At 36.8% G+C, this 24,946-nt stretch overlaps 1 protein-coding gene across 2 annotated transcripts in view; it reads right to left on the bottom strand.

The window, feature by feature from the left end:
* Positions 1 to 24,946, bottom strand: part of HERC4 (HECT and RLD domain containing E3 ubiquitin protein ligase 4) — a 37,433-nt gene that overhangs the window by 5,675 nt on the left and 6,812 nt on the right. For both annotated transcript variants that reach the window (XM_068416568.1, XM_068416567.1), the window contains exons 5-23: positions 24,519 to 24,595; positions 21,896 to 22,117; positions 20,296 to 20,387; positions 16,889 to 17,019; positions 15,689 to 15,849; positions 15,227 to 15,303; positions 13,008 to 13,132; positions 12,408 to 12,467; positions 11,766 to 11,877; positions 11,246 to 11,435; positions 9,984 to 10,156; positions 7,968 to 8,084; positions 5,363 to 5,386; positions 4,686 to 4,784; positions 2,646 to 2,813; positions 2,378 to 2,521; positions 1,275 to 1,441; positions 372 to 438; positions 45 to 127 (exon numbers count right to left, since the gene is read on the bottom strand). In XM_068416568.1, coding sequence (XP_068272669.1) covers positions 45 to 127; positions 372 to 438; positions 1,275 to 1,441; positions 2,378 to 2,521; positions 2,646 to 2,813; positions 4,686 to 4,784; positions 5,363 to 5,386; positions 7,968 to 8,084; positions 9,984 to 10,156; positions 11,246 to 11,435; positions 11,766 to 11,877; positions 12,408 to 12,467; positions 13,008 to 13,132; positions 15,227 to 15,303; positions 15,689 to 15,849; positions 16,889 to 17,019; positions 20,296 to 20,387; positions 21,896 to 22,117; positions 24,519 to 24,595 — 2,289 coding nt within the window. The remainder of the gene's footprint in view (positions 1 to 44; positions 128 to 371; positions 439 to 1,274; positions 1,442 to 2,377; positions 2,522 to 2,645; positions 2,814 to 4,685; positions 4,785 to 5,362; positions 5,387 to 7,967; positions 8,085 to 9,983; positions 10,157 to 11,245; positions 11,436 to 11,765; positions 11,878 to 12,407; positions 12,468 to 13,007; positions 13,133 to 15,226; positions 15,304 to 15,688; positions 15,850 to 16,888; positions 17,020 to 20,295; positions 20,388 to 21,895; positions 22,118 to 24,518; positions 24,596 to 24,946) is intronic.

Genomic DNA, 24,946 nt, shown 5'->3' with positions numbered 1-24,946 from the left:
GGCAGACAGCAGCACTGAACAACCCTGTGACCCATAAAACTCACCTATTTTGTTTGACGACAGGAATGTCAGCACCATTAGGAACAAGCTCTGTAATTTCTGTTGCACCAAAATTTTCCACAGTGATCTATTTAAAACAAACAAAAAATAGTATAAATCTTAATTACTGCACAGAGTACTACTTCCCACCACTTAGCTAACAGCAACATGAACAGCAGACACAGATGCTAGAATTCATGGGAACCAGCAGCTGATGCTTTTGCTCAAACACTCCATCAGAAGCAGTTATAATAGATGGTATAAGCTTGATAAGAAACACTACATAAACATTTACAGTATATACAGTTATATAAACACTATATAAAACTTACAGTAAAATTAAGACAAAACGCTTCTTCTATGTCATCCTCTGGATAGTCCAGTAACTGTTGCATTCCCCTGCAAAGTAAGTTACAAAGTACTTGTACCAGCGTAAGAAAGATGAACTTACTTTCCTGAAGTATTCTTTATGCTTTGAGAATTCCAGTTAAAAAAAAAAAAAAAAGAAAAAAAACCACTTTCTACTGTTATTTCATTTACTAGTTCGTTGACTTGCACCTTGTGCAGTGTTGGGAAATCTGAAGCAATCGTTCTGCTATTACTTGTAGTGTTATTTTCTTTTGATTATCTCCAGTTCTGAAGAGAGAAGATTCATATTCTAGTCTTCAGCCAAGGGATTGCCAAACCAGAGGTGGTAAGTACTTAATAACCATTGACGGGCTCTTCCATTTGATTTCTCCTTGAATCTATGACAACTTTAGCATTCACAACACTGAGGCAATCAAACATCCACTCCCGCTCCTTTGAACCTTCTATGTGATAGTGCTATTCAAATCCCTGCTCAAGGGCAGATATTTACCATGTACTTATTTCGGAAATAATCAAAAGCATTTCCTTGACGGACTAAATAAGCTATTCAGAACTAAAAACTATATTCGCACTTAAGCTTATAAAACTAATGGCTAAAACTCAAAGGTTTTGAATTTCTAATATTATTTTCCCCTAAAATTCTTGTAGGATAACAAAACAGAAGACCCAAGTACTAAAACCAAGCATTCAGAAGCAGGTGTTTAACAAGAGCATGTATCCTTTCTCAAATGACATGGATGGCTGCAAGTTACTCTGAGCTGTTTATCCTGTTAGTGTGAAAATAACACATTTTCTTTATGTTCTTAAAGGAAAATGTTGAATTAAAAAATCAATTCCTATTAACAATCTTTTTCTTTCTTGCTTACCTGCCAACATCTGGCATCAACTCTTTTAAGTCATCCAGGGATGGTTTCTTATTCAATAGCTTTTTGTACAAAGCCAATGGGAAATGAAGGTCTATAATAGTAAAATTATATATTGCTAGCCCACAGACAACACCAATCAAATGAAACAGGTCACTGTCTTCAAAGGTCTAAGAACAGAAAACAGACAAGATGGTTTAAAATAAAGAAGTTATTTTAATCTTGCAGAGTCCAGTAAAAAGTTATACAGTACAGTAAAACCTGAGTGACTTTCATTTCTATTTTCTTTAAATATGTATGTCTCCATAAAGTACTGAGGAAAACAAGATAATGTTTTAATCAGCTGAGAGGAGACTGAAATCCAAGGAAACAGAACTGTTTCCACTTTGAAAAAAAAAAAACCAAACTGAGATACAACATATTTTGCATTACAAGTGATGTATACTGCTGAAAGTACTGCAATAAGATTCTGGTTCTGTCAGTGACTTACTATGGCACTATTCAGTGCTTAAATATATGTCAACTTTTAAAAAATATATTCTTGGGAGGAGGAGGAAGGAGCTCACTCTTGACATCCTTGGAGTTAATAGCCAAGGCTTAACACACAATCATGTAAATGTTAACATTCAGGTTACTTGTGATATAGCCACCCTGTCAGTGGTGGCTCAAAGTCAGTGCTTTTCTCTGAAAGAGGACTAAAAAGTCAATGATCAAAACTTCGAGAAAGTATGACCAGATGGCTACCTACGAAAGGGACCCACAGATGTGACTGAACACAGAAAGACCTGTTCAACATGCTACTTCAAGTATTTTTCTCTGCTACCTTGAGTTACTGCTTCTGCTCTAGCAATCAGTTTACTCTGGCTGGCACTTCTTCCTACTACACTTGTCTGGATTGGGGACAACTGGTAAGGCGTAAGTAAGGAATGGGGAGAAACAGAAGGGGAAAGTTTAGGTCTAACAATGACAAAAATAAATATTTTTTGAGAATACTTATTTCAGCTTCTCCTCTTGAAATAAAACTACCACAAACTACTATGTTCGTACATTATTAATATAAAAATTGTAAGTTAAAAGAAAATCAGTGGCTACAGATCACACCCTACCTTATCAGAGAACCAGATCAGCCTGGACTCTTCATAATACCTGAACATTCCATATCTGGGATCTAGCAACTCCCTCATGATAAGCAAAAAAAATTCTTTGCGAACACCTCCAGCATCAACAGCTTCTTCCCCTACAAAAATAACCTGAAACACACAATTCAGTTAGCACTGAATTGAAAACGGATTGTGAAACAAGATCTGTCCAGAAATATTCTCAATTACTTGCAAGTCAGCGAAAGACACTTTTAGCAATATGTACTGATAATACCTTGAGTGGCTTCTTGTAGTCTACGTTCTTTGTTTTCCTTAGGACTTCCACAGCATCTCCTACAATGTTGTCTCTCCGTACCATTAGTATCAGGCATGGGTTGACAGATTCAAGTAATGGCACAAAGAGAGAAGACAAATTCTGCCTGTGAGCCTGATCAACAGCCATCTGGAAAACAACCAAAGTGAAAAGGGTCAGTAGGTCACATAAGATTCCTGTCAACGTTAAATGTCCATCAATCTTGTCTTAAAAAGTGCAGAAGACACGAATGGGAACAGCTGTTATGGTAGCTCTTGAATTTGCCCAAATTTACTTCATATTCCCTTTATCTCAGGAAATATTTAATCTCAGGAAATATTTTTCCTTTACCCATTAGCCTCATCAACGCTAATGTTTAGGGAAGTCTTAGAATACAGTTTTTGACTTTCCAGTCAAAATACTTTGGGTAACAAAAGGAAGCAAGAAAAAAAAGACACCTGCACTTCATCTAATGAAGATTAAGCTGTTCAATATAAATCTGGCATGAAAACATCCATTACAAACTAATTTGCAGAATGAAAGCAATTTGTTAATCTATTTCATTTGTATTATAATTTTTGGATTACAACAGTTCAAAAACAAAATACTGTTGCAAATGTTCTGAATATGGCACAGAACTCTTGAAAGTTTGTGCCTTTTAATACTATTTAATATTGTTAATAGAAACATTGAATGTGAACATTTCCCTGAATTCATCAACTGTTGGTATTGACTGCGTATATACATTTTTAAAGGCATAAGGAACTATGTTTATTATGAACTGCAAAAGCAAGCTAGTGTTTTTCTATATGAGCCCATTACTTGAGCATGACTTCTCTCTTCCGTTCAGTTTCAGACTGAGATCAATAACTTTTATTATGTTAAACATTATAAACATGGAGAGGGGGCTGGTGCTCTTATTGCTGTTACTTTTGCAGTAGGCTCCCTTCATTCTTCCTTTCCTTTTTTCAGAACATGATTTATTACACCCTTACTGTACAGGTGTGGATTATATTTAAAAAAAAAATCCAAACACTGAACAAAAGTATATCTCACCACATCACACTGGTTTCAGTTCTACCTAGAAAATCATGGGAACACGTAAGATCCTCTCAGTTACTTTAGGGCTGTCTAGTGTATCTCTCTCTAGACAAGAGATATGGGTCAAGATATAGAATTGTTTGTATCAAGTATCTAATTTCTAGGAAAGTCTCTAGTTAAAACAAAAGTGAAAAAATTACGAGTAACATATAACTGCATTTAACAGGAAAAGAGCCAAAAACTGCTGCAAACTGCAAGATCAGGAAACCTACTCCCACTATCCCAGGTAGATGCTAGATTTTCAAGATAAGCTTCCTTTTGACTGCCTTGAAGTCTGATCCGTGTCTGCAGACTTTAGCAGCATTCTGAAGGTGGCACGATAGATAAAATGAGAAATTAGGTGTGCACTAGATATTCACGTGGTACCAACACGTTGCCTCTCTGATACCACCCAGTCGTAAGAACAGTACTAGCTCCTATGTCCCATCAAGACAAGAAATTAAAAGTAACTGTAACTGGCTGCTGCCTCTAACAAGACAGACTTCCAGCTCCAGGCTCTACACATATATCATTTAAAGTCTGCTCATATGGGAGGTGCAGGTGTTTTTTCGTTGGGGGAAGTGGTTGGATTTTTGGTGGGTTGGGTGGGTTTTTTTTTACACCTGTACTATCGGTTGTTATCACCTCAAAAAAGCCATCTCATTAATGAAAGGAAGTTCCTTAGAAATTTATGCAATTATTAAACAATCTAACTTCAATGAGATCCCAAACCCACAAAACCACTAGCTTCTATCATGCACATACCCTGAGATTAAAACTAGATCCCTCATTCTTATGGAGAAGAGATTACACAGAGTTTAAAAAACAAAAAAACAAACAGAAACCCCACCAAAAACCAACACCAACAGCAATCCCCCAAGAGCCCCAACTAAAAAGAAAAAAAAATAGAAAAAATGTGTAACATTAAAAATAGGCTCTCACCTGCATCTGTATGACTGCATCTGTTTGTAGGAGAGTTGTCTTTGCCTGGGCATCAAATACAAATGGGTAGGTGCAAATTGTAACAGGACTATCTGTTAACTAGAATGAAAAGAAGCTGTCATATCTCTGCTTATTTAAAAACTACAATCATGGTTAAAGAAGCCATTGCAATACAACTCATTTAATCCATCTATTTTACTGAAAAAAGAGGTCTTTACTCATTGTTAATGCAGGACCAAAGCATCTTAGGAAAATGAAGCAGATTTTCAATTGTTTAGTACTTCAGCAAAAAACAACAACAAACCAAACCAAAAAAAAAACCACAAACCAAAAAAAAACCACAAACCAAAAAAAAACCACAAACCAAAAAAAACCACAAACCAAAAAAAAACCACAAACCAAACCACACACAAACACCACTCTCACTTAGTTATATTTTAATTTCAGAACTTTTATTATGGCTAGTAGATATCATCAAAGGAGTCCTTGTTCTCAAATGCTGCTCCAAATTTGCAATACAAAGAATTACATATTTTTGCCCCACAAAAATCTTTTCAGATTACAGCCATGCTAGCTTAAAGCTTTACTCCCAAGAGAACACATCAGACAATCCTTGACATTCATATTTCTCATTTCCCTACATTCGGCAAAAGAAATCAGATTGCAACCAATCTTACCTCAGTTAATCCATGGTTGACATCCTATGACAGCATTTGCACAAAGGTAGCAATAATTAAGATGAAAAAGCGGCATTAGTGTCTGCATTAATTATTCATCTCTGATGTAGAATTAAAAATATTTATCTACAGCTTCCCCCCCCAAGAGAATGTTTACTGAGAAATAAATATCAACCATAAACATTCTAATTAAACTACCAAATACAACCATGCCTTTCAACATGTTATATATCAGTCTTTAAAAAATGGACTGTTAAAGTATCGTGTTTTCTTGGATGCAAAAAAATTAAACATTTAAAATGTTTATTTCCACACACTAAATAAATGACATTTGCTTTTGCCTACCTATTTTCATTCTCAAATGACTGTAGCATGTCATCTAAATGCGAAACATTTTTAATGAGTAGAAATTTAAAAATACAAGAGAACCCCACCACTTTATCATAAAGTCTCAAGAATCATTTACGTCTATGATAAGATATGATATGAGAAAACCAACTGACTCTTGAAACTTGACACAGACCAATACAAATGGCTGGGACTGTGTGGAGACTTCCACAACAAGCCAGATCACCTTTGCTAAGAAACTAAGTTATCTGTCTGGTGCTATGGCACCCTCCTTATCCTCCGCTGAAAGCTAAGTTCGCTCCACCTAGCAGGCAGAAAATGAAAAAAAGAACAAAAGGTAATGACAAACTAATGAGTTTTAAATTTGACTCTATATATGAGACTCGAGAGTCAAACACGTAGACATCCATGGCTCACCAAAAGTGATGGCCAGAATACTTTGCTTTCTATCTGTATCCCTAATACCTCCAGGAAACATCAGATTTATGCAATTTTGTACTCCTACTGTATCTACCATTATTTATTCCTAATTCAAATGGTTTTGCTCAACTCCTTTAAGCCATATCTCAAGAACACCTCTTCAAATCAATAGTTCACTATTTAGTACCTTCAGTTTTTCCCCACTTATTTTTTTGTTGTTGAAAGAATAAAAGTTTTTTCTTCTCTCTCTCTGAGAATACTCTGAATACTTCTGAGATTCTCTTTTCTTCCATCTTTTCCCCTCCATGTTTTAATTAAGGAACTGAGCAAACAGTTTTGCCTCAAGTTATGACAATAAAAATTACACTAGCAAAAGAAATTTTGATTCATTATTACTGGTTCAATAGGCAAGTAGGGTTTCTTAGCATTTTAAAAGCAAGAACACAGGAACACTAGTGGATATGAAGGCAGGGAAAGGCCATCAAAACTATTTATGAAGGAGATCTAAGGCCATGGAATTTCTTTCAGTCCTATAACAAATCAATATAACTTTTTCTGCTGAACTTGAAATTGCACAAATGCATGACAAAATAACAATGATTAAAGAGAAATTAAATATCTAGTATTTCTCAGTAACATCAGGCTACTGCTCAATCTTCCAGTTTAATTAACAAATGGAGCTTAAGACTTCCATTACAAAGCAATTTTCCAGCTCTCATTTTTTCATATTCAGTATTTTCTTCTCTGATCACGACATAGGCAATTTGGGTTTGTTTGCATCCCTTTAAAGCATAGTTGGAAAGGTCATCATCTTTTCAATTCCACCACTGCTGTACCCTTCACTGGCATACCCTTCTCTGTGCCAAATACACAACCTGTCTCCAATTCCAAGGCCCTGCAATGCTTATCCCTGGCTTCTACATCTCATTTAGTTTACCAACCCTCTTAGCCACCAACACCAGCCTACATCACATACCAGTTATTTTTTTCAGACAAGCTTGGCTGAAACAAATGTCTGTCACGACCGCCAATACTGACTCATTATTTCTTTACGCTCCCTCATCTCCCTGCTGTTATTATTTTACATTGCAATTTTAATTTTTGGTAGACAGCATCACTTGCTTTATATTCATAAAACAGAGCAAAAGCAGGTCTCCCATGTTCAGGACCTTCCAGGTACTGCTGAAAAAAAATTAAATTTAGGTGGCTACAGAAAGCGTATTAACTTACCCAATATTCTTTCAAAGCATAAGTCAAAGAACTGTGTGGCAAAATCCTATCCAATTCACTAATTCTCTGCATAGTCATTCATTTACTCCCACTTACCACTCTCCTGTTTACAGATCCAGGAATTAATTACCTCAGTTCTTGTCGCTACACTCATAAGTAGAAAACTCTTAGTTCTCTGTCCCCTGTAACTCCCTATTATGCTTCTAGACTTAGTTTTCCAAGACAGATTCACCTTTCTCATTGACTGAACCTATCTTATATACCAATTCAGGTTATTCTGGATGTTTTCCTATCATTTCCTCATTTTTTTGACATGGCAAGTCTCAAGTGACAGCACTCTAAATCACTTTTTAATCGATGGATTAAAATCTTGAACAGTGTCAGTCCTAAGAAGATATCCTAAGATACCCTACAAGAAGCAGACCTATTTAACAATTCTTCCTTAGTCTGTTCAGCATTAGTGATCTGTGAAGATATTTTTATAAAAAGGCAGTGCACATATTTAGAGAATCTACAGGCTTCTAAAGGGACAAAACCAAAACAAAACATCGGGGAAAAAACCCACCAAAAAAAAAAAAACCAAAAACAAAAACACAACACAACTTACCATTCCAAATACCTGCTGCTGGACCCAGCTAACATAGTCATGTCTGATATCTATCAAATCTTGTATCTCATGAATGTAAAATCTGTCATACTGTATAACTTGTCCTCTTTCATTTACCTAAAGAAGTGCAATTTATTTTTTATTAGCACTTTGTAGAACAGTTTTCAAAAGGACATTTTCCATGTTTTTCAAGCATTTGATATGTCAGTCACAGATACCCAGCTACTAAAAAAAAAAATCTAGAAAAACAACAGTGCCTACAAGAATGAAAAAAAAACAATGTTAAAGACGTGGATACATGGATTATTCAGAATCCCATCAAAGATGCAAAGAAAAATAAGATTAACTGAGCATACAGCATCGCACAATACGGTGCTGCCACTTTGAAACATAATATGATCTCACAGGAACAGTGATGAATATACATATTCATGTATACAATGGAACAAATACTTGTTCCTGTATTTGCACAAGTTTAAGAGTTACAATTCAAGAACTCCCTTCTTAATTACAGTATAAATACTATCTCTATTACCCATCACCAGAGGAACAGTTTCTATTTAAAAACATTAAGCTCAGAAAAAGAGAAGTGGAAAAATAACTTTCTATCAAGGCTTATCTCTAGAGTATAATTGTAATCCAGAAGCATCCACACTTTCCTAACACACACTTCTTTTCCCAAGGACTGTTAAGCACCATTAACTGCCAAAACAGTAAGATCCTCAACTCTGTCGTTATAACTAGATAATCCTACTTTCCTCAGACATCTCCCCCACTATCCCTGCCCCCAAACCACCCGATACTAAATCTGTGATATACCCCAGGTATGTTGCCCCATTTTTTCCTCTTACTGTGGTCCATACCAGCTAGTTATTAAGACTATACCAATAAAAATAGTTGGGCAGCAGGGTAGTTACAAATTTTAACTATTTCTACAATGTAGCTACATATTAGTCAAAGTTGGGTTTCAAAAAAACTAGGAATTTAGGAGAGCCACATTACAATTCTACAATTACCCAGGAGGCTTTAGGATTTTAAGATCAACTTCAGCTGTTAAGATTAGCTACCGCAAGCCTGAGCAGTGACAGAAATTCCAAAGGCAGCAAAATAATCATTTATTATATACCAACAGCTTTCCATATTGGAATCTGTAATGGACATCTTGCACTTCTAACACAAGATAGTCAACTAAACAGTCTTACTCTCAGCCTTGATTTGATGGTCTCCATGAAGAATAAAGAAAAGCTGAGCAAATCATAGCATACAAATTCCAACTGCCAAAGCAGAAATCTCTTCCATTCTTTCTGACAGCTTAGGGAGGAGGGCTGTTATGTACAGCACACAAAGGTCCAATTTAGACACCTGTGCCCATTTTGCTAGATTGTACAAATACAGTACTTGACCAGCACCTTAAGGAGTGCCTAAAATGCTCTTTTAGCATATAAAGACAAAATACCATAGGACCTGAATAAACTACAGAGGGTAAAATATAGGGAGAGGGGAAACCTCAGCACCAATTAGATAATAAGCTGTGATGTGCACAGTCTGGTTACTCCAAATGATTTAGGCTAATTTTGTTCAAAGTTCATGAATTCATTAGTTTTCATGAATTATGTTACAATACTAGCAAACGGAATAAACAGATCAGAAAATAAATGTTTGTCTTGGTAAAACTGTGCAGTTCTGTTCTTCTTCAAAACACAGCTTGCTCTTATCCTCCATCTGCTATCATTTCAAGCTTAAGAGGCAATTCTTTTCCAACATACCCTCACAGATGCAATTGACTGGGTCAGTCTGTGTTCCCAAGAAAATAGGTAATTCCATCACCATGTCAGACTGGAATCCAGAATTCTAATGGTTCATAGGTCCAAGTGGCACAACTACAGATATCTCTGTACATGCAAGTCTAAGTATTTAAAACTCTTTAGTAACTTAACTTTTTAACAACTACACAGCACACAGATGCTGACAAAACCAAAACAGGTAAGTGATTGGTTAAAATTGAGATAAACATACTCTGTGCAGTATTTCCAGAACTCTGAAAGCCGTGTGTAGAAAATTGGTAAGTATTCTTCTTTCAGAAGCCGGAATGCCCATCTTGCACAACTTCAAGAGGTGGACTACGACATCCTTGTAGAGTTCCACTATCTTGAGGAACAATGGAGGTTCAAGTACAGACCACCAATTTTCTGTCAACAAATGTGAACACAAACTTAGTACTTGCCACTACAACATTATGTTATGCTATCCTTTAAATTAAAACACGTTTTGCTAGAAAGCATACTTGGCAGTTACCAAAGACTTCCAAAAAAAAGTTTAACACAGGAAGAGTGCAGACTTTTAAACAGTAAACTGCTCTGTGTATAGATAATGAAACTTCTATTCAAACGCTCTGTTGTTACACACCAACTCTTTACCTTCAGTCTGTTCATCCAGACTACATGAAAGTATCATGAAGTAACATTTGACATAAAATCAGATGGCTCAAACCCTGAAACCCTGACATAAGCAAACAGTCCTGAGAGTAACGGAAAGTGATGGAAAAGGATCTACAGTTCAAAGAAATTATCATTTTGCTTTTCTTTACAGCAGACAAGCTCTTTACTCTCACCAAAAACTACTGAAAAAACACAAGAGATGGGTTATAAGGCAAAAAATAATTGAGGAAGAAGAAAATACCCCCTCAAAAAGACACCAATTAAAAAGGAAATATTCTGAAATCTCAATTCTTTAAGCTGAATTTCAGGCGTCAGGAGTCACAGTACGAAGGTGTAAGGAAATAGAGTTAAAAAAATAGAGCTATTCTTAGCTGCATATTTGAAGACCACATCTTAGGATCAGTGAGAAAACAGGAACTGCTCAGAAGCAACAAAACAGGGCTGGAGTCAAAACAAAGACAATTTAACATCTGCTCTGCAACACTTCTGTAAATTGCTTAGAGCTGCTTAGCTGTCTGACCACGTAATTTTCACTTTAAAGTGTAAAGACACGTATCAAATACACTGAACTACAGTTTAATTCTTCCCAAATGGAATCAGTCCAAAAAATACAATACCAGATGAATTCATACCCATGTCCAGTTAACTCACCCAGAAGCAACAGAATAGCTGTTTTCTTACACACTAAGCAATGTTAACCCTTAACTTTCTCATTGGCGAATTCTATAGAACTGTAAATACGCAGCAGGTGTTGCTGAGACCATGTCTTCACCGATGGAATTTCTATACATTTTCATCTGGAGATCCTTAGTTTTAACAGTAAAGAATTCATTTTCTTACCAAGAACTTTCAGAGGAGCTTTATCTAAGTTCAGAACAGCTGTTCCAAACGGAATTGCTAACGTCGTGAAATTGTTCACATCACTCATCAGTGGGCATTCTGGTAGAGTGAGATACAGCCTCAAAGCTTCAACGTCTGGTAAGGAGCTGGTCAATTTGGGAATAAGGTTCTTTTCCAAACTAGCTGCCACCTACAGCGCATCATAAAATTCAGTTTATTTTAATGCAATTGTGAATTTAAACAAATCCCCACTTAGACAAAAATAATGTAGAACACAATCATCAAGAGTTTAAATTAGACTATTATACATTTAGAAAAAAAGACACTAAATATTAAAATACAATATGCTGATGTGTTACCTAATTGTCACAACACAATATAGTTTTACATATTTGCAGTTGATATATTACTGAGTAAACAGAGTTATTAAAAGGGTCAGAGCAAGCATAACAGTAGTATTTCTGGATAGATGTAACACAGAAAGATAATCCCAAACATAAGGAAAATATGCAGCACAAACCTGCTGTGATATATGAGCATAGTCAGGCTGTATAAGTTTGTGAAATAGTAGTCTAGCAGCATTCATATCAACCCCTGAGAATTTAGCGCTGGTTTTGTAATGATCATCATTGCTGCAGCAAGAAAAAAAAAAAATAGAGAAAAAGACTGAATCCTGTATTCTCAGCAACTCAAGAATTTTTTCCACCTTGAATTTTTAGCCCTGCTAGCTAAGGAATTAAGATGTGAGAGATCACAGTATCAGACTTCCATTTCTTATACGACCTTTGAAGCAACTGAAAAAAAAAACTTCTCTAACTGCAAGACAATCATGTAAAAACACTAGGATCTAAACCAGCCCATGCAGTATATTCCCCTTGATTTATATACAATCTGTGGCTGAGAAGTAATGAGTTTTGCTGGCTTACACGGTAGCAGCCAGGTGGCACACACTTCCAAAGCCTGGCAGAAGACATACTGCATTTGGGCCAGCTGACAAATCATATGGCAGTGAAGGAGCTAGAAGATTAAACTGCGGGTATCAGAGTAACTGTGAGATAAGGAAATACTGGGAAGCTGTTACAGTTGAATCAAGAGTCACTAGGAAGGTAGCCATCATTAATTCTGTTCACAGGAATACTTGTTTAAAAGCCTGACCACTCACCTCAAAGCCAAAAAGCTCCCATTCAGGCACCCAGCTGAGGAGAATGTTCCATCAATTTCACTGAAATTGTTCATATGAAGGAAGTTAAATTTATTTTGTTTTCTTTTTACAAATTAGCATTTGCAATAAAAAACCCTGTATTTAATCCCCAATAAATTACATTGTACAAAGAATGGAACTCTGACTTTAATATGACTAAACAACACTAGATAAAAATCTCCATTCAAGATTCAATGCTTAAGACAGCTCAAACCGAAGCAAGTCTTGCAATTTGTTTTTAATTTCTTTGCATCCTCCTTTATTGAAGTAGAAGCAATAATCTTTGAGTTGTTCTCATATTCCTTTACATGTACTGTTATTTTTCGGTGAGCAACCAGATACTTAATTTAATCTTGTATAGTCATTAAACTGTGACAGAGACAACACACACTGAAGGATCTAAACTACCTGACAAGCATGACAATGAAAGCACAGCAAAAGCTCTGCATGTAACAAAATCCGTAATTAAAAATAGCTTTGCTGTGTATGTACAAAACCCCATTAATGCCCAATTCGTAAGTAAAATTATGAAAGACGATTTCTTTCCTCAACATCACTTACTTAGCTATCTCTACAGGAAGTCTTCCAGATGGGAAAGTCAGCAATCGTTGAATAAACGTTTCATTCACAGTCCAGATCTGCTTCATAAAGTCAGGATACCTAAAATCATCTGGTGGCACCATGTTCTAAATTTCAAAGAAAGCGTAAAGCATCAGGCACACAAAATTGATTTCCAGAAAAATCAGTCCTGTGGTTGAGCTTTATCTCTTCACTGACTGACAATTTGCCTACTCAGACTATTACCATGAAATAAGCCCAAGGGTAAATTTACTACGCTACTATTCTAGCAGTTTCGCATTCACTATGAAAACAGAGCGTACACTACAGACATCTAGATTAGTGTGTCAATTCACACCACAGCTCACTTCATGGTAAACTCCCTAAACATACAAGGGCTCTTCTAGAAGACGAACACTAAACAAGGTTTACACAAGAGTAGCAAGCATCTCTTCTCCCTAGCCACTATGAGCCAGCTAGCTCACTGTCAGGCTGTGAGCATACAGAAAAAGAGCCACTCAACTTTTTGGACAGCTGCTCTCCCACCCCACTTCCAGCAGATCCCTCAGGGAATGAATCACGTTTCTCTGAACATTTACTGCATTATCAGATGAGCTGCACTTTGATGTGCTGCTCATACCAAAAGAATTCCGGTAAGATTTTTAACAGTAAAGAGGAGCAGAACCAAGACCACCATTTTGAGTAGGAGCATTGGTTCAAAAAGAGATGGCAAACGGCACCAAAAATAAGGTTAAACCAGTAAAAGGAAACACATCTCTCCTGAAGGCACAGTCTGACAACTCAGTACAATGATGACTAGCTGTTGCCAAAAATCAGTACTTCTGATCCCATCCTACAGGATCAGCATGAGAAACCCTCTTGCCATTTCCCTTGTGTCCAGATGAAGTGTCATTTCAACCCACAACGAAACAACTCAGGGAACTGAGCTGCCCAAAAACTAACTTGAGAGAACAAAGGTTTTGGCTGAGACCCTTTAACTGGCAAGGACGCACAAGTCCCAGGAGTACAGTACTCGCATAACTTGGAAAGAATTCAATACAAATTACCAAACTAAGGAGTACTAAAAGGGACACTTGCAGCATCAAAGTTCATCTATTGCTAATACTTTTTGTACAGAACAAGCCACAATAACTGTATTCATCCAGTCTCCAGTTCACCTCAATTAGCCAGAATCTACTTCAGTAATTATGAAAATTGCGCACAAGAAAGTTTTTAAGAACGGAATTTTAATAGAGAAGTTTTGAGTCTATATTATCAGTAATTTTTCCAGTCTACACCTGCTAAACAAGCTTCTCTCAAATACAGCAACAGTTACCACAACTCAATCAGAATTAAGAAAAAAAAAAAAAACCCACCTAGAAAAATCGTTGATTCTGTATAACCACAACAGGCTGTTGGGAGCAAAGCGCTGCTGCAAGCCTGACCTGTACTCAGCTTTTCTTGACAACAAACATGTGTCCCACTAAAATCTGTTTTCCTTCATGTCCAAATTAGTTTTCACCCCAAATACTCACCTCTTGATGCTTCATTACCCCTATGGTCTAATATCTGCTGGGCTATATTGGAAACAGTCCCTATACAAATCTAGTCATATATCTTCACCTTGTTTTTTCCTCCCAACTTGTCCTCTAATAGCATTTCCTTTCCACCATACTTCCACATCTCCACTTTTACTGTAAAGTCCTTCTAGACTTTTTTCCATATTAGAATTTAAACAGATCAATTCTTGACCTTTTAAAACTTAAGTTTTAAGACTAGCATAAAACTCTATCACGTAACAAACTATGTCACCACTTATCATTTTTAGCAAAAAGCACCATTTGTTTCCTCATCATTGTGGTACGCTGAAATGGCTGCAGAGCAGAAGACAGCAAAGCTGCAGCCAGCCATTACTGAGGAGGACGGGCAGGGGTGAAGAGCTCAAATACTCAATCACCTTTTCCTTTATGAAAGAAAAAGAAGTGCATACAGCCATCACTCAGGAAAAAAGCTTATGCCAAAAAGCCTCAAGAGCTTACTGACAGCTAACACTCAAAAACTGGATCCAAGTCCTCCAACTGCTAAACTGACTTAGTGTCTTGTGCTTCCACACTGCTCTAACAAACTTTACAATGTAGTCTTGCACCTTCAATACGAAAATCAGAAAAACTAAAATTTAACTTTGACAGACTTTGGAATCAAAGTATATTTAAATTTGTTACCTGTGGAGAAAAGTAGTGTGCAAAACTTTGGTCCCCACCCGAGAAAATTCTCTTGACACAATAACACTCCTCACTGCCTGCAATAGGAATAAAAAACAGGCAACTGTGAAAATGTGAATTTGAGAAATGATTAAGACACTGCAATCAATTAAAAAAAGGTTCCTTCGTTACGTAACCTCGGTGAAGCAGATCTTTGCAATACAATAGTTGAGACTACCTTTAACCGAGCTAAACACTAACAGCTCTAACTTTTAGCTCTAGTGCTAACAAAGGACCTAACCAAACAGTACAAGTAAGCATGTATTTCCTACAGGAGAAATAGACTTTAGGGAACAGAGCACAGTGAAAACGAACTGTTTGGAATGAAGTGATTATAGCCCATATTTACTTTAAATCTCAAGATTTGTAAGATGCTACAAAGGAACAGGAATCCAAGAAGTAAATATGCCAGATGTTGCTTACCTGGGGTTTTCAGGCATTGAGTGCTATAAGGAAGCCAGTTTCCTTTTACTGTAAAGGGACTTTTCCTATTACTCGTTGTTCCTGTACCTAGTTGTCCATTACCTCCAAGTCCAAAAGAATAAATTCTTCCAGATGAAGGAACAAACGCACTAGTGTGCTGCCTAGAGCAAACAAAATTCAGTAACAAAAACCTAAGCATTATAACATCCTTTGTGCAGGCCAGCTTAAGAACTGTGTTAAACAGCACGTTAAAGGTCCCGTAGTATCGAACACTTCACTTCTCTATCAGTAACGCACTGCCACTGGCAATACTCCAGTTATACTCCAACAGGCAACATTCCCTTTTCACGCAAAAGTTCACGGAACAGAGACGACAGGTTCTGCCTTGAACCCCTGCGTAGCCACAGTCTGACCTTTAAAGCGTGTGTCTAGACATTCAGAAATCTGAAGTTTCTACCAGATTGGCTGCATCTCCTTTCCTCTCCCATCCCCTCAACTCTAGATGCACTCTTTCCTACAATGAGCCTGGGAAGAATCAGTATTGAATTTATGTGAACTATTAGAAGAGAACGGGTTTAACTCAATGTCAACCAAGCTGCCAGAGAGATTGGTTTACATTTACATATTTTTTAACTCAAAGAACAAAGTGGGCCCATCTCTTAAAAGATTACATTGCCTCCCTCTTTTTGTCTTCTTAGAATGCAATTCTTTGGACAAGATCATTTTCATGTGTGCTGGGAGCTTTTCCTATTTCTCAGGTGCTATTAGAATACACAGAAAAAAAACCCATTAGGAACCGAAGTGCTGTACGGTATTACAGGTATTTCACAAAACAAGTTATGTTTCCAAATTTTACACTTATCCTCAGTGATGCTCGCGTACGTCCCCAAACACACTTGTTCTTTAATAGAAAATGATAAAGTGACAGCAATAAACAACACCTTCACACGTCACACTGATTATTCACACTTTCAGCTTGGAAAATCAGAGCCTCTCAAAAAGTGTAACTTCCTTTAGTTCTTCTACTGAATGTTTCTAGAATCCCAGCAAGGTCTCTAACTATCTTTTCTTAGAGACCATCTTGTCTTCCCTAACCACAAAGGGTAAAAAAAAAACCACTTCATACTACAATATATATGAAGTTTTATACAAAACAAGTAATGGATAAGATTCATAGTGCTAGCACAGAATAGACCTTACCTGCCACAAGTGATTTGCGTCACAACACTTCCCATAAGTTCAAAAACTTTCCTTGGGTTTATCTCATGGCTGGTAGAGTTATGACCCAACTGACCATAGCCTCCAGCTCCAAATGTAAAAACCCCACCTTCCTAAACAAATAAATCATCTGCATTAAAATGACAGCATAAACAGAAATAGGGGTTTAATAAATCTCCTTGTCTGATGATCTTGGAATTGTGGGGAAAGGAGAGAAAATACACATGCACAAGAGGGCCACGAGACACAGAAGGGTCACAAGTTAATCGCAGTTACGAAAATGTGGCACAGCTATCGAGTATTACCTTATTCATGTCAAATTGCCTTCTTGTACTCTCCACATTATACAATAATCCTGCCATTAACTTGTGTCATTAATAGATACTAATCCTCGTTTTCCCTCTTTTTCAGTTTTCTTGATGAACTACAACAGTATATAAACTCACACTATTAAAAAAAAAGTACACTTTTGCTTTTAAATACTGAATATAAATTTAAAGGCAATTACTAAATAGGAAGCTGCCCTTGATGCAGAGTATGACTGAAATAGTCAGCTTCATTATTTGAAAGCATCAGAAACTAGAAAATTTCAACATTGTTGTAAGGCAAGTCATTCTTTAAAAGTGTTTTTGATTAATTCAATCAAGAAATTAACCAAAAACCTAAACAAAAGAATGTTGAATCAGAAACATTTTCAGAAGCTACATGACTTACCTTACAACAGCTTTAAAACTTTCCATTTTCAAATGCTTTGAAATTGTAAAGCTCTTTATTTCAAGTCTACCCTGCATCAGACTGGACCTCTGCTGGAAATCATCATTAAAATGGCAGCGTGTGCTGAGAAAAACCAACAGCCTCATTCACTGAATCCGGATAACAAACAGTGACAGGTTTTTCTGAATTTCAGGACTTGAAGAATGCTTGCACATATACATAGTACTGTCTACAAAAATTATAAAACAAACCCCCTTGTTCTGCAAGGCCTATTATGCATGGGAGAATGGAGCTATACAAATGGGTGACGCAAGTAATTTATAGAAACATTTACAGTAAATTCAGTATCTTAATCGAGTCCATCAGCTTTAAAGCAAGTTTGAAGTTACCTCCTATACATTAAAAAGGGAAAAACATTTAGAACGCAAGCTACAGATAGCTGTTTTCTCTACATTCTATATTTCCACCTTGCACAATACCTCAATATCAATTTCAGGATTGCAAAGTTGCCGCATTTTCTGAGTCAAAGTGAGAGGATATTTTTAGGACAAAAAGCAATTGTTTGTGAACAGTCTTGTCTTTTCACTGTAGAAAATTAAGCATGTATAAACAACAAAAGTATGACCACATTTAGGCAGATCATATTCTTCAAAACAACTTTTCACTTGTTCCAGTGTAAAAAGTCAAACTAACACGTTCAAAAACCCCATGCATTTTGCAAAAGTAAGTAAACACAGATTTTTTTCTTCAGAAATAAAACATTAAAAATAACTACTTTTGTAATTCTAATGCCTTCTACAATACTCTGAATTCAACAGATTCAGACATGAAATGGATATTTAGCCATTGCCCAGATCTTGAGCAGCCAAAATTGTTTTCTGCTATCAGTAGTAAGCTCAAAATATTCTGTTTATAAATCGATACATTTTCTTGAGTGATGAACAGGAAATGTCAAAATGATACTGATTTACACCTAAATGTCAAAGTCTAATCCAACTATCAAAACACAGGAAGAAAAGTACAGAAGTCAATAATTTTAAGTAAAATGTGTATTATTTTGCCCACCACAAAATAAAGGTAGTTATCATCACTTGATGCTTGAAATACACTATTTGTCACTAAAATGAGTGTAAGAAAGAGCACTAGTGTTATACACTCTATGTTACTCCAAACGATGCATTTAGCCAACAGTTATGTATAAGGCAATTTGACACATTTCAGCTCTCTGTTTTAATCAATTCCTACAACTCTGTATGAACATGCCACACTGACACAGAATACATGCTTTTTTCCCAAATCGGCCTTGAAAGGAATGACTAATTTTTCATGGAATCTCACACTATAATACTTACTAGTGGATTATGTAAATCTTCAGTTTCTTCTATTGGTTTGCCAATAGTACAGAAAGAACTGCTGCACAACAGCAGCCAGAAGAAAAAGAGTGACAATATGTGAGAGAAACAACTCTGCAGAGAGCAAGGTCAGTGAAGGAGAGGGAGAAGATGCTCCAGGCACCAGAGCAGAGATTCCCCTACAGCCCATGATGAAGACCATGGTGAGGCAGGCTGTGCCCCTGCAGCCCATGGAGGTCCATGGTGGAGCAGATATCCACCTGCAGCCCATGGAGGCCCCCACGCCAGAGCAGGTGGGTGCCCAAAGGAGGCTGTGACCCCGGGGGAAGCCCACACTGGAGCAGGGAAGACCTGTAGCCCCATGGAGGAGCCCACGCTGGAGCAGGTTTGCTGGCAGGACTTGTGACCCCGTGGGGGACCCACGCTGGAGCAGTCTGTTCCTGAAGGACTGCATCCCATGGAAGGGACCCACACTGGAGCGGTTCGTGAAGAACGGCAGCCCGTGGGAAGGACTCATGTTGGAGAAGTTTGTGGAGGACTGTCTCCTGTGGGAGGGACCCCACACTGGAGCAGGGGAATAGAGCAAGGAGGAAGGAGCAGCAGAGACAACACGTGATGAACTGACCACAACCCCCATTCCTTGTCCCACTCTGCTGCACGGGAGAGGAGGTAGAGAATTCGGGAGTGAAGTTGAGCCCAGGAAGAAGGGAGGGGTGGGGGGAAGGTGATTTAGTTTTAAGATTTGGATTTAAGATTTGGTTTCTCATTACCCTACTCTGACTTTTGATCACTTTCATTACATTTTCTCTCCCCTGCCCAGCTGAGGAGGGGAGTGATAGAGTGGCTTTGGTGGGCACCGGGCATCCAGCCAGGGTCGACCCACCACAACAGCAAATAGCAATTCACTAAGAAAACTTGAAACCACACACACCAATCTCCCCAGTGTTTAATTTAGTCTGATCAGGATAACAGCAATGCTAGCAGCATTACAGTCAGAAAACAGCTAATTGCTTTAGGATACACCTACCTAAATTTCAATATCTGCACAATTTTAATAATACAACATGCACTGCCATATAAAAAGTGCTATATTTTGTATGCTCAATTTTACCAAATCTGAAAAAAATGTAAAACTACAGAAAGACTTCTTGTATTTGGTAAGTTTTTTCAAATATGTAACCATTCTTCCAGTGTTTCCTCAACTTAATCCAATAAACTTTGAAGAAATTTTATGCGGAAGTTTATTATTTCCTATTCAGGTAGCATCTTCTCCTGAAAACATTACAAAAAATCAAAGCCTAAACATATCTTTAAATACTGTACCTTTGTAAGAGCAGCTGTATGATCTTCTCCACAACATATATGAACAACCTTCTGAGTTCTCAGTGACTTTAGCAGCGTAGGAACGTACCTGTCTGAAAGGTTTAATACAGCAGTACACAGTTTATTTTGAAAATAAAAATCAGAAAACAAGTAGTTCTGCTCATTTGTTCTAATTTGGTTTCAGTCAAACAAGCACTTTAAATTTGCTAGCATAATGCAATTATTGTGACTGAGTTTATGTATCTCTGAGACAGAAGTGTTATTCCAGAAAGAGAGACACAACCATACTGAAATACTTTGCAGCAAATAGTCTCATTTTCACTAGCATATCATCAGATGTCAATACATAAATCATGAAATATTGAACAGTATGTTAGACCTGCCATTGGCCATGAGAAAAGAAAATAAATGACACTTGTTTGGGGTTCTTTATGTGCTTCATGTTTTTAAAGTGTTCCTATAAGCTGGTATCAGTTGGTCACAGTTTAGTATTCCTAAATGTATAATAGAACAGAACACTGACTAATTAGGAAGCACAACAAACTTCCTTCCATCACCAAAACAAATCAACTTTGTCATCCAGCTGCACAACGGCAATTTTTTAAAATGTTTATGCTAACGTCTAATTTGTCAGGTACGCTAAGATGCCTGGAAGCAGCCCTATCAAGACATCAAAAAAGGGATTTTACTGAGAAGTGATGCTATATTAAAAAAATGGGGTCATACATATTCCAAAGAATATGCATAAGCAACTGAAGTCCCCCACGAAAATTTGATTTCTGAAAAGTATGTTTAATTCTCTTACTACATGAGTGTGACCAGATTTAAAGCATTCAGATACACATTTTAACTACAACACACTTTTCTTATTTTAAATGGTGTTGAGAACAATGAACCAGTGAGAAAATCTGAATTCATGAAACTAGCTACAGATTATTCTGTACCAAAGTGTATATTGCAGGAAACTGATAGCTATGCTGCCACCTTGGAGCCCTGCACGTGGAGAGTGTGCACGTAACGCAATACAACTAACAAGGAAATGATTTTTTGTCTAGCCTAACTCCTTGCTTAAAGTCATTAATGAGTATCAACACCCTAGTAGAGGAAGTTTTGGAAATGGTTAGCTGAAAATCATGAATGATTATCAAAAGTGGCCTGAGAAAGGCAGATAACCACATGGCAGTAAAACAATGAAGATGCCTTAAATGTGTCTACTAAGAACAACCAAATAGTTTTGACAGATTACTAGTTTTGTCAAGCAATTTCACCTACCTAAAATTCAGTTCAAACTGTAACTACTGCACAGTATCTTAATTCAATCCCATTCAGAAAGTTTAAGTCACAGAAAAATCTAAAACAGGTAAAGAAAACAAGTCCAGCAGGCTAGAATTTCAACAGAACACTGTCAGAATTTTCACTGCAAAACAGCTGAGAAAACACCTCTACGTCTTCCTTACGCGATCTCACACGACCTCAGCACTCTCCGACAATATTCAACAAAGGTTTGTTCTGTCTGCTCCTTTTCTAGCAATACTGCTGTCTTTAGATCCACAAACCAAGACCTTTGGCATGAAATTTTACTGAAGTGATGTTTACTTACCATTATCATCATTAAGACCCAGTTGCCCAAATTTGTTGCGTCCCCATCCAAAAATGGCTCCAGAAAGAGTTAGTACAAAACTATGAGCTCCTCCTGCTGCAATCTGTGCGAAAGGGATTCCCAGCAGAGATTTGATCACTTGTGGTGAGGTTTGTTTTTTATACTCATAACCTAAACCCAGCTGGCCGTATTTGTTTTGTCCCCAGGAAAACACTTCACTTCCTGTTTAAAGGAAAAAAAACAAACAAGAAATACAATCAATATAGTTTAATTATATATAAGTTGATTTACTGTAAGAAAAGCTAAAAGTTAGACAGTTACTCTTCAAATAATTTGAGTTTGAAAATGTGTACGAATTACCGATTTTTGAAGCAAAGCATTCTCGTGTAGTTTGCAGAGATTCAACTCAAGTATTTAATCAGTCCAAAAGTATTTAAATCACATTCAAAACCCTCAAAACTGCTCTTAACATTCCAGTTTCAACAGTGTTAGATAAGTTGAGTTTGGTTATTACTAAGCATGATGCTGTTCCATTGGGAGTTCCACTACTGCATATATTTTTATGCAGAATCTTGTTGAGGTTGCATACTGGATATGCAAAAATTTCCAATTTCCAATCACAAGCCTCATTTAAGCTTTTATATGGTAACATAGTTTTCACATACAATTTAAGTGATATATTTTGAATTTTAAAATATTGTATCAATGATACGATCAATGAAGAACAAAGTTTATAATGTCACCTGATGCCTTATAAAGAATAAAACACTTTGAAGAATCACAAATCAGAGAGCTATTTATGTTAAGATTGCCTCCAAAAGAAAATGTTCTACTGAACAATCAACATTTTGCCAAGGTATTTACTATCCTAAAGATCTACACCTAATCACAAGGATATTTTGCTTTTGCTGATGCAATACGTTTCAAACAGTAACATTATTTTCAAGCAGCAATGTTTCCTATGTCTCTCCTACCTCCATCTTTCCAATTACAGTTTTATCAAGATGGAAGCCAAAGAAATTCATCCCCTGGTGTACGTATTTCCCAGATTTTACTTATTTATTTAAACAACAACCAAAAAACCAAACCAAAACCCAACCAGACAAAAAAAAACACCAAACCACCACCATATAAAAATACAAAACCATCTTCCTAACACCAAAGAAATCCTATGCCAATCATTTATAATCACACGAACTAATCCACCTGATCAATATCCCATATATAGATCTAAAACCACTACAAAGTCTCCTCTCAAAATGCCCCATTCAGGTAAGTTCATACCATTTTCCTCCCTGTGTGGGTCTATTTTTAAGGCCATAACTGTGATTGACTTTGCTACATTGCAAGTATTTCTGCAGGTTCTCTTACAAACCGGGAAAAAAAAACCCAAACAACAAAACCCCACCCTACAATGCATGTGAAGAACAGAAACATAGAGTTGCAAATCCATGAACTGGCAATGGGATAGTGATGCTGCACTTGAAGCTTGTAACTATTTAAAACACTGAGTGAATTTTAAATTACAAACTCCTATTATATTCTTGCACCTCTGACCAACAGAATGCTTAACAGCACAATCCTGATACTCCCCACACTCTGATCTTAACCCAGGCAAAGGGTTATTTGTAAATCTCTGTCTGCCTGTCCTGAAAACAAAGGAATCTCACTAGGTTCTAATGGTAAAGGCACCTGGGAATACCTAACAGCACAGAAAACACTCAGTATGAGCCCACAAAAAGTCACATACAGAATCAAGGCACATATAGCCAGTATAAACTATTACATTTAAAGGAAAAAAAAAATCATTCAGCATACAATTAATGCCTCCCCCCCCCCCCACCACACACACTTACTCAGTTTATATTTTAACCTCACACTGTTAAGAATCTTTCTAGAATTTTTGTTTTGGGTTTCTAAGTTGCCATTAACCCCATCCAGCAGCCACTTCTTCCAAATGGAAGTTTTGGCCACAACTCTCCTTTGTGACGAGGAAACAAACAAGCAGCAAATTTAAATTCACATTAATTTCCAGATAGCTCCACTAACTAGACATGCAATATTCTTACATGAGTGAGGCCAGCTAAGTATGTTCTCATAGTCCCAGCAAAATCTTGAAGACAGATGTTTAAACCTTTGAAATGGTGGGTTATAATGTGACATTACACTTTAACTATAGAAGCACCAACAAAACAGAGGCTTTGCAACAGAAAAGCAGCCTAGGAAGTCACTGCCTGCAAGCCTCAGTAACTCGAAGTTACAGGTTAAAACAGACTAGTGACAAAATAGCATGCTAGCAGGATGAAAAAGAAAAGGGACAAAAAAAAAAGGAGAGAGAAACAAAAATGAATTTAAAAAGGAAATTACACGAAAGCGTGATGATAAAAAGCAAAAAGCTAAGAAAACAAGCAGAACAACACAACATTCGTTTGTACATTTATTTTTTAAATTCAAGCTTCCATCATTAAATTACACTTCCCCTACCAACTTGAAATCCCATCTGCGTGGAGCGGTACCATGTTTTAAAAAAACATTTCATTTTTAGAAAAGACAAAATAAATGTTGAAACCTTTAGAATCACCTGGTAACAAATCACACAAAACTCTGGAAGTATTTGGCTTACCTTTTGAGAGTGCTAGCGAGTGATAATAACCACAAGCAACTTGAACAATTTGGATCTCTGATAAGCTCTTAATATTTCTATCAGGGTAAGAAAACAAGAGAAAGAATTAAGCTATTAGGTCATGGTATCAAATATAAAGTCACATCAAAGGGTAATATATAAAAAGTGAAACCTCTTCACTGAAGTAGATATGAAACTAATTTAAATATCCGAACTTTAAATTTATTTAGTGAAGTCTTAAGTCAAAACTGCTTCTTTTCTAACACTTTCAAAGACAGGTTCTGTCTTATTTTCAAATTAATAAAGCCAGTAAAAGACCATAATGAAGAATTAGGGAGCTTCATGTGCTAGGAAGGAGATATCACATAGCTGAATGGAGGAAATGAATACTGGATGCAAGAAGGAAATGATTCTTACTTTCTAGTTTC

This window comes from Nyctibius grandis, chromosome 20 (genome assembly GCF_013368605.1).
Source record: "Nyctibius grandis isolate bNycGra1 chromosome 20, bNycGra1.pri, whole genome shotgun sequence".
NCBI lineage: Eukaryota > Metazoa > Chordata > Aves > Nyctibiiformes > Nyctibiidae > Nyctibius > Nyctibius grandis.
The sequence above is the reverse complement of the archived record's forward strand: the minus strand, read 5'-3'. Positions and strand labels throughout refer to the sequence as shown.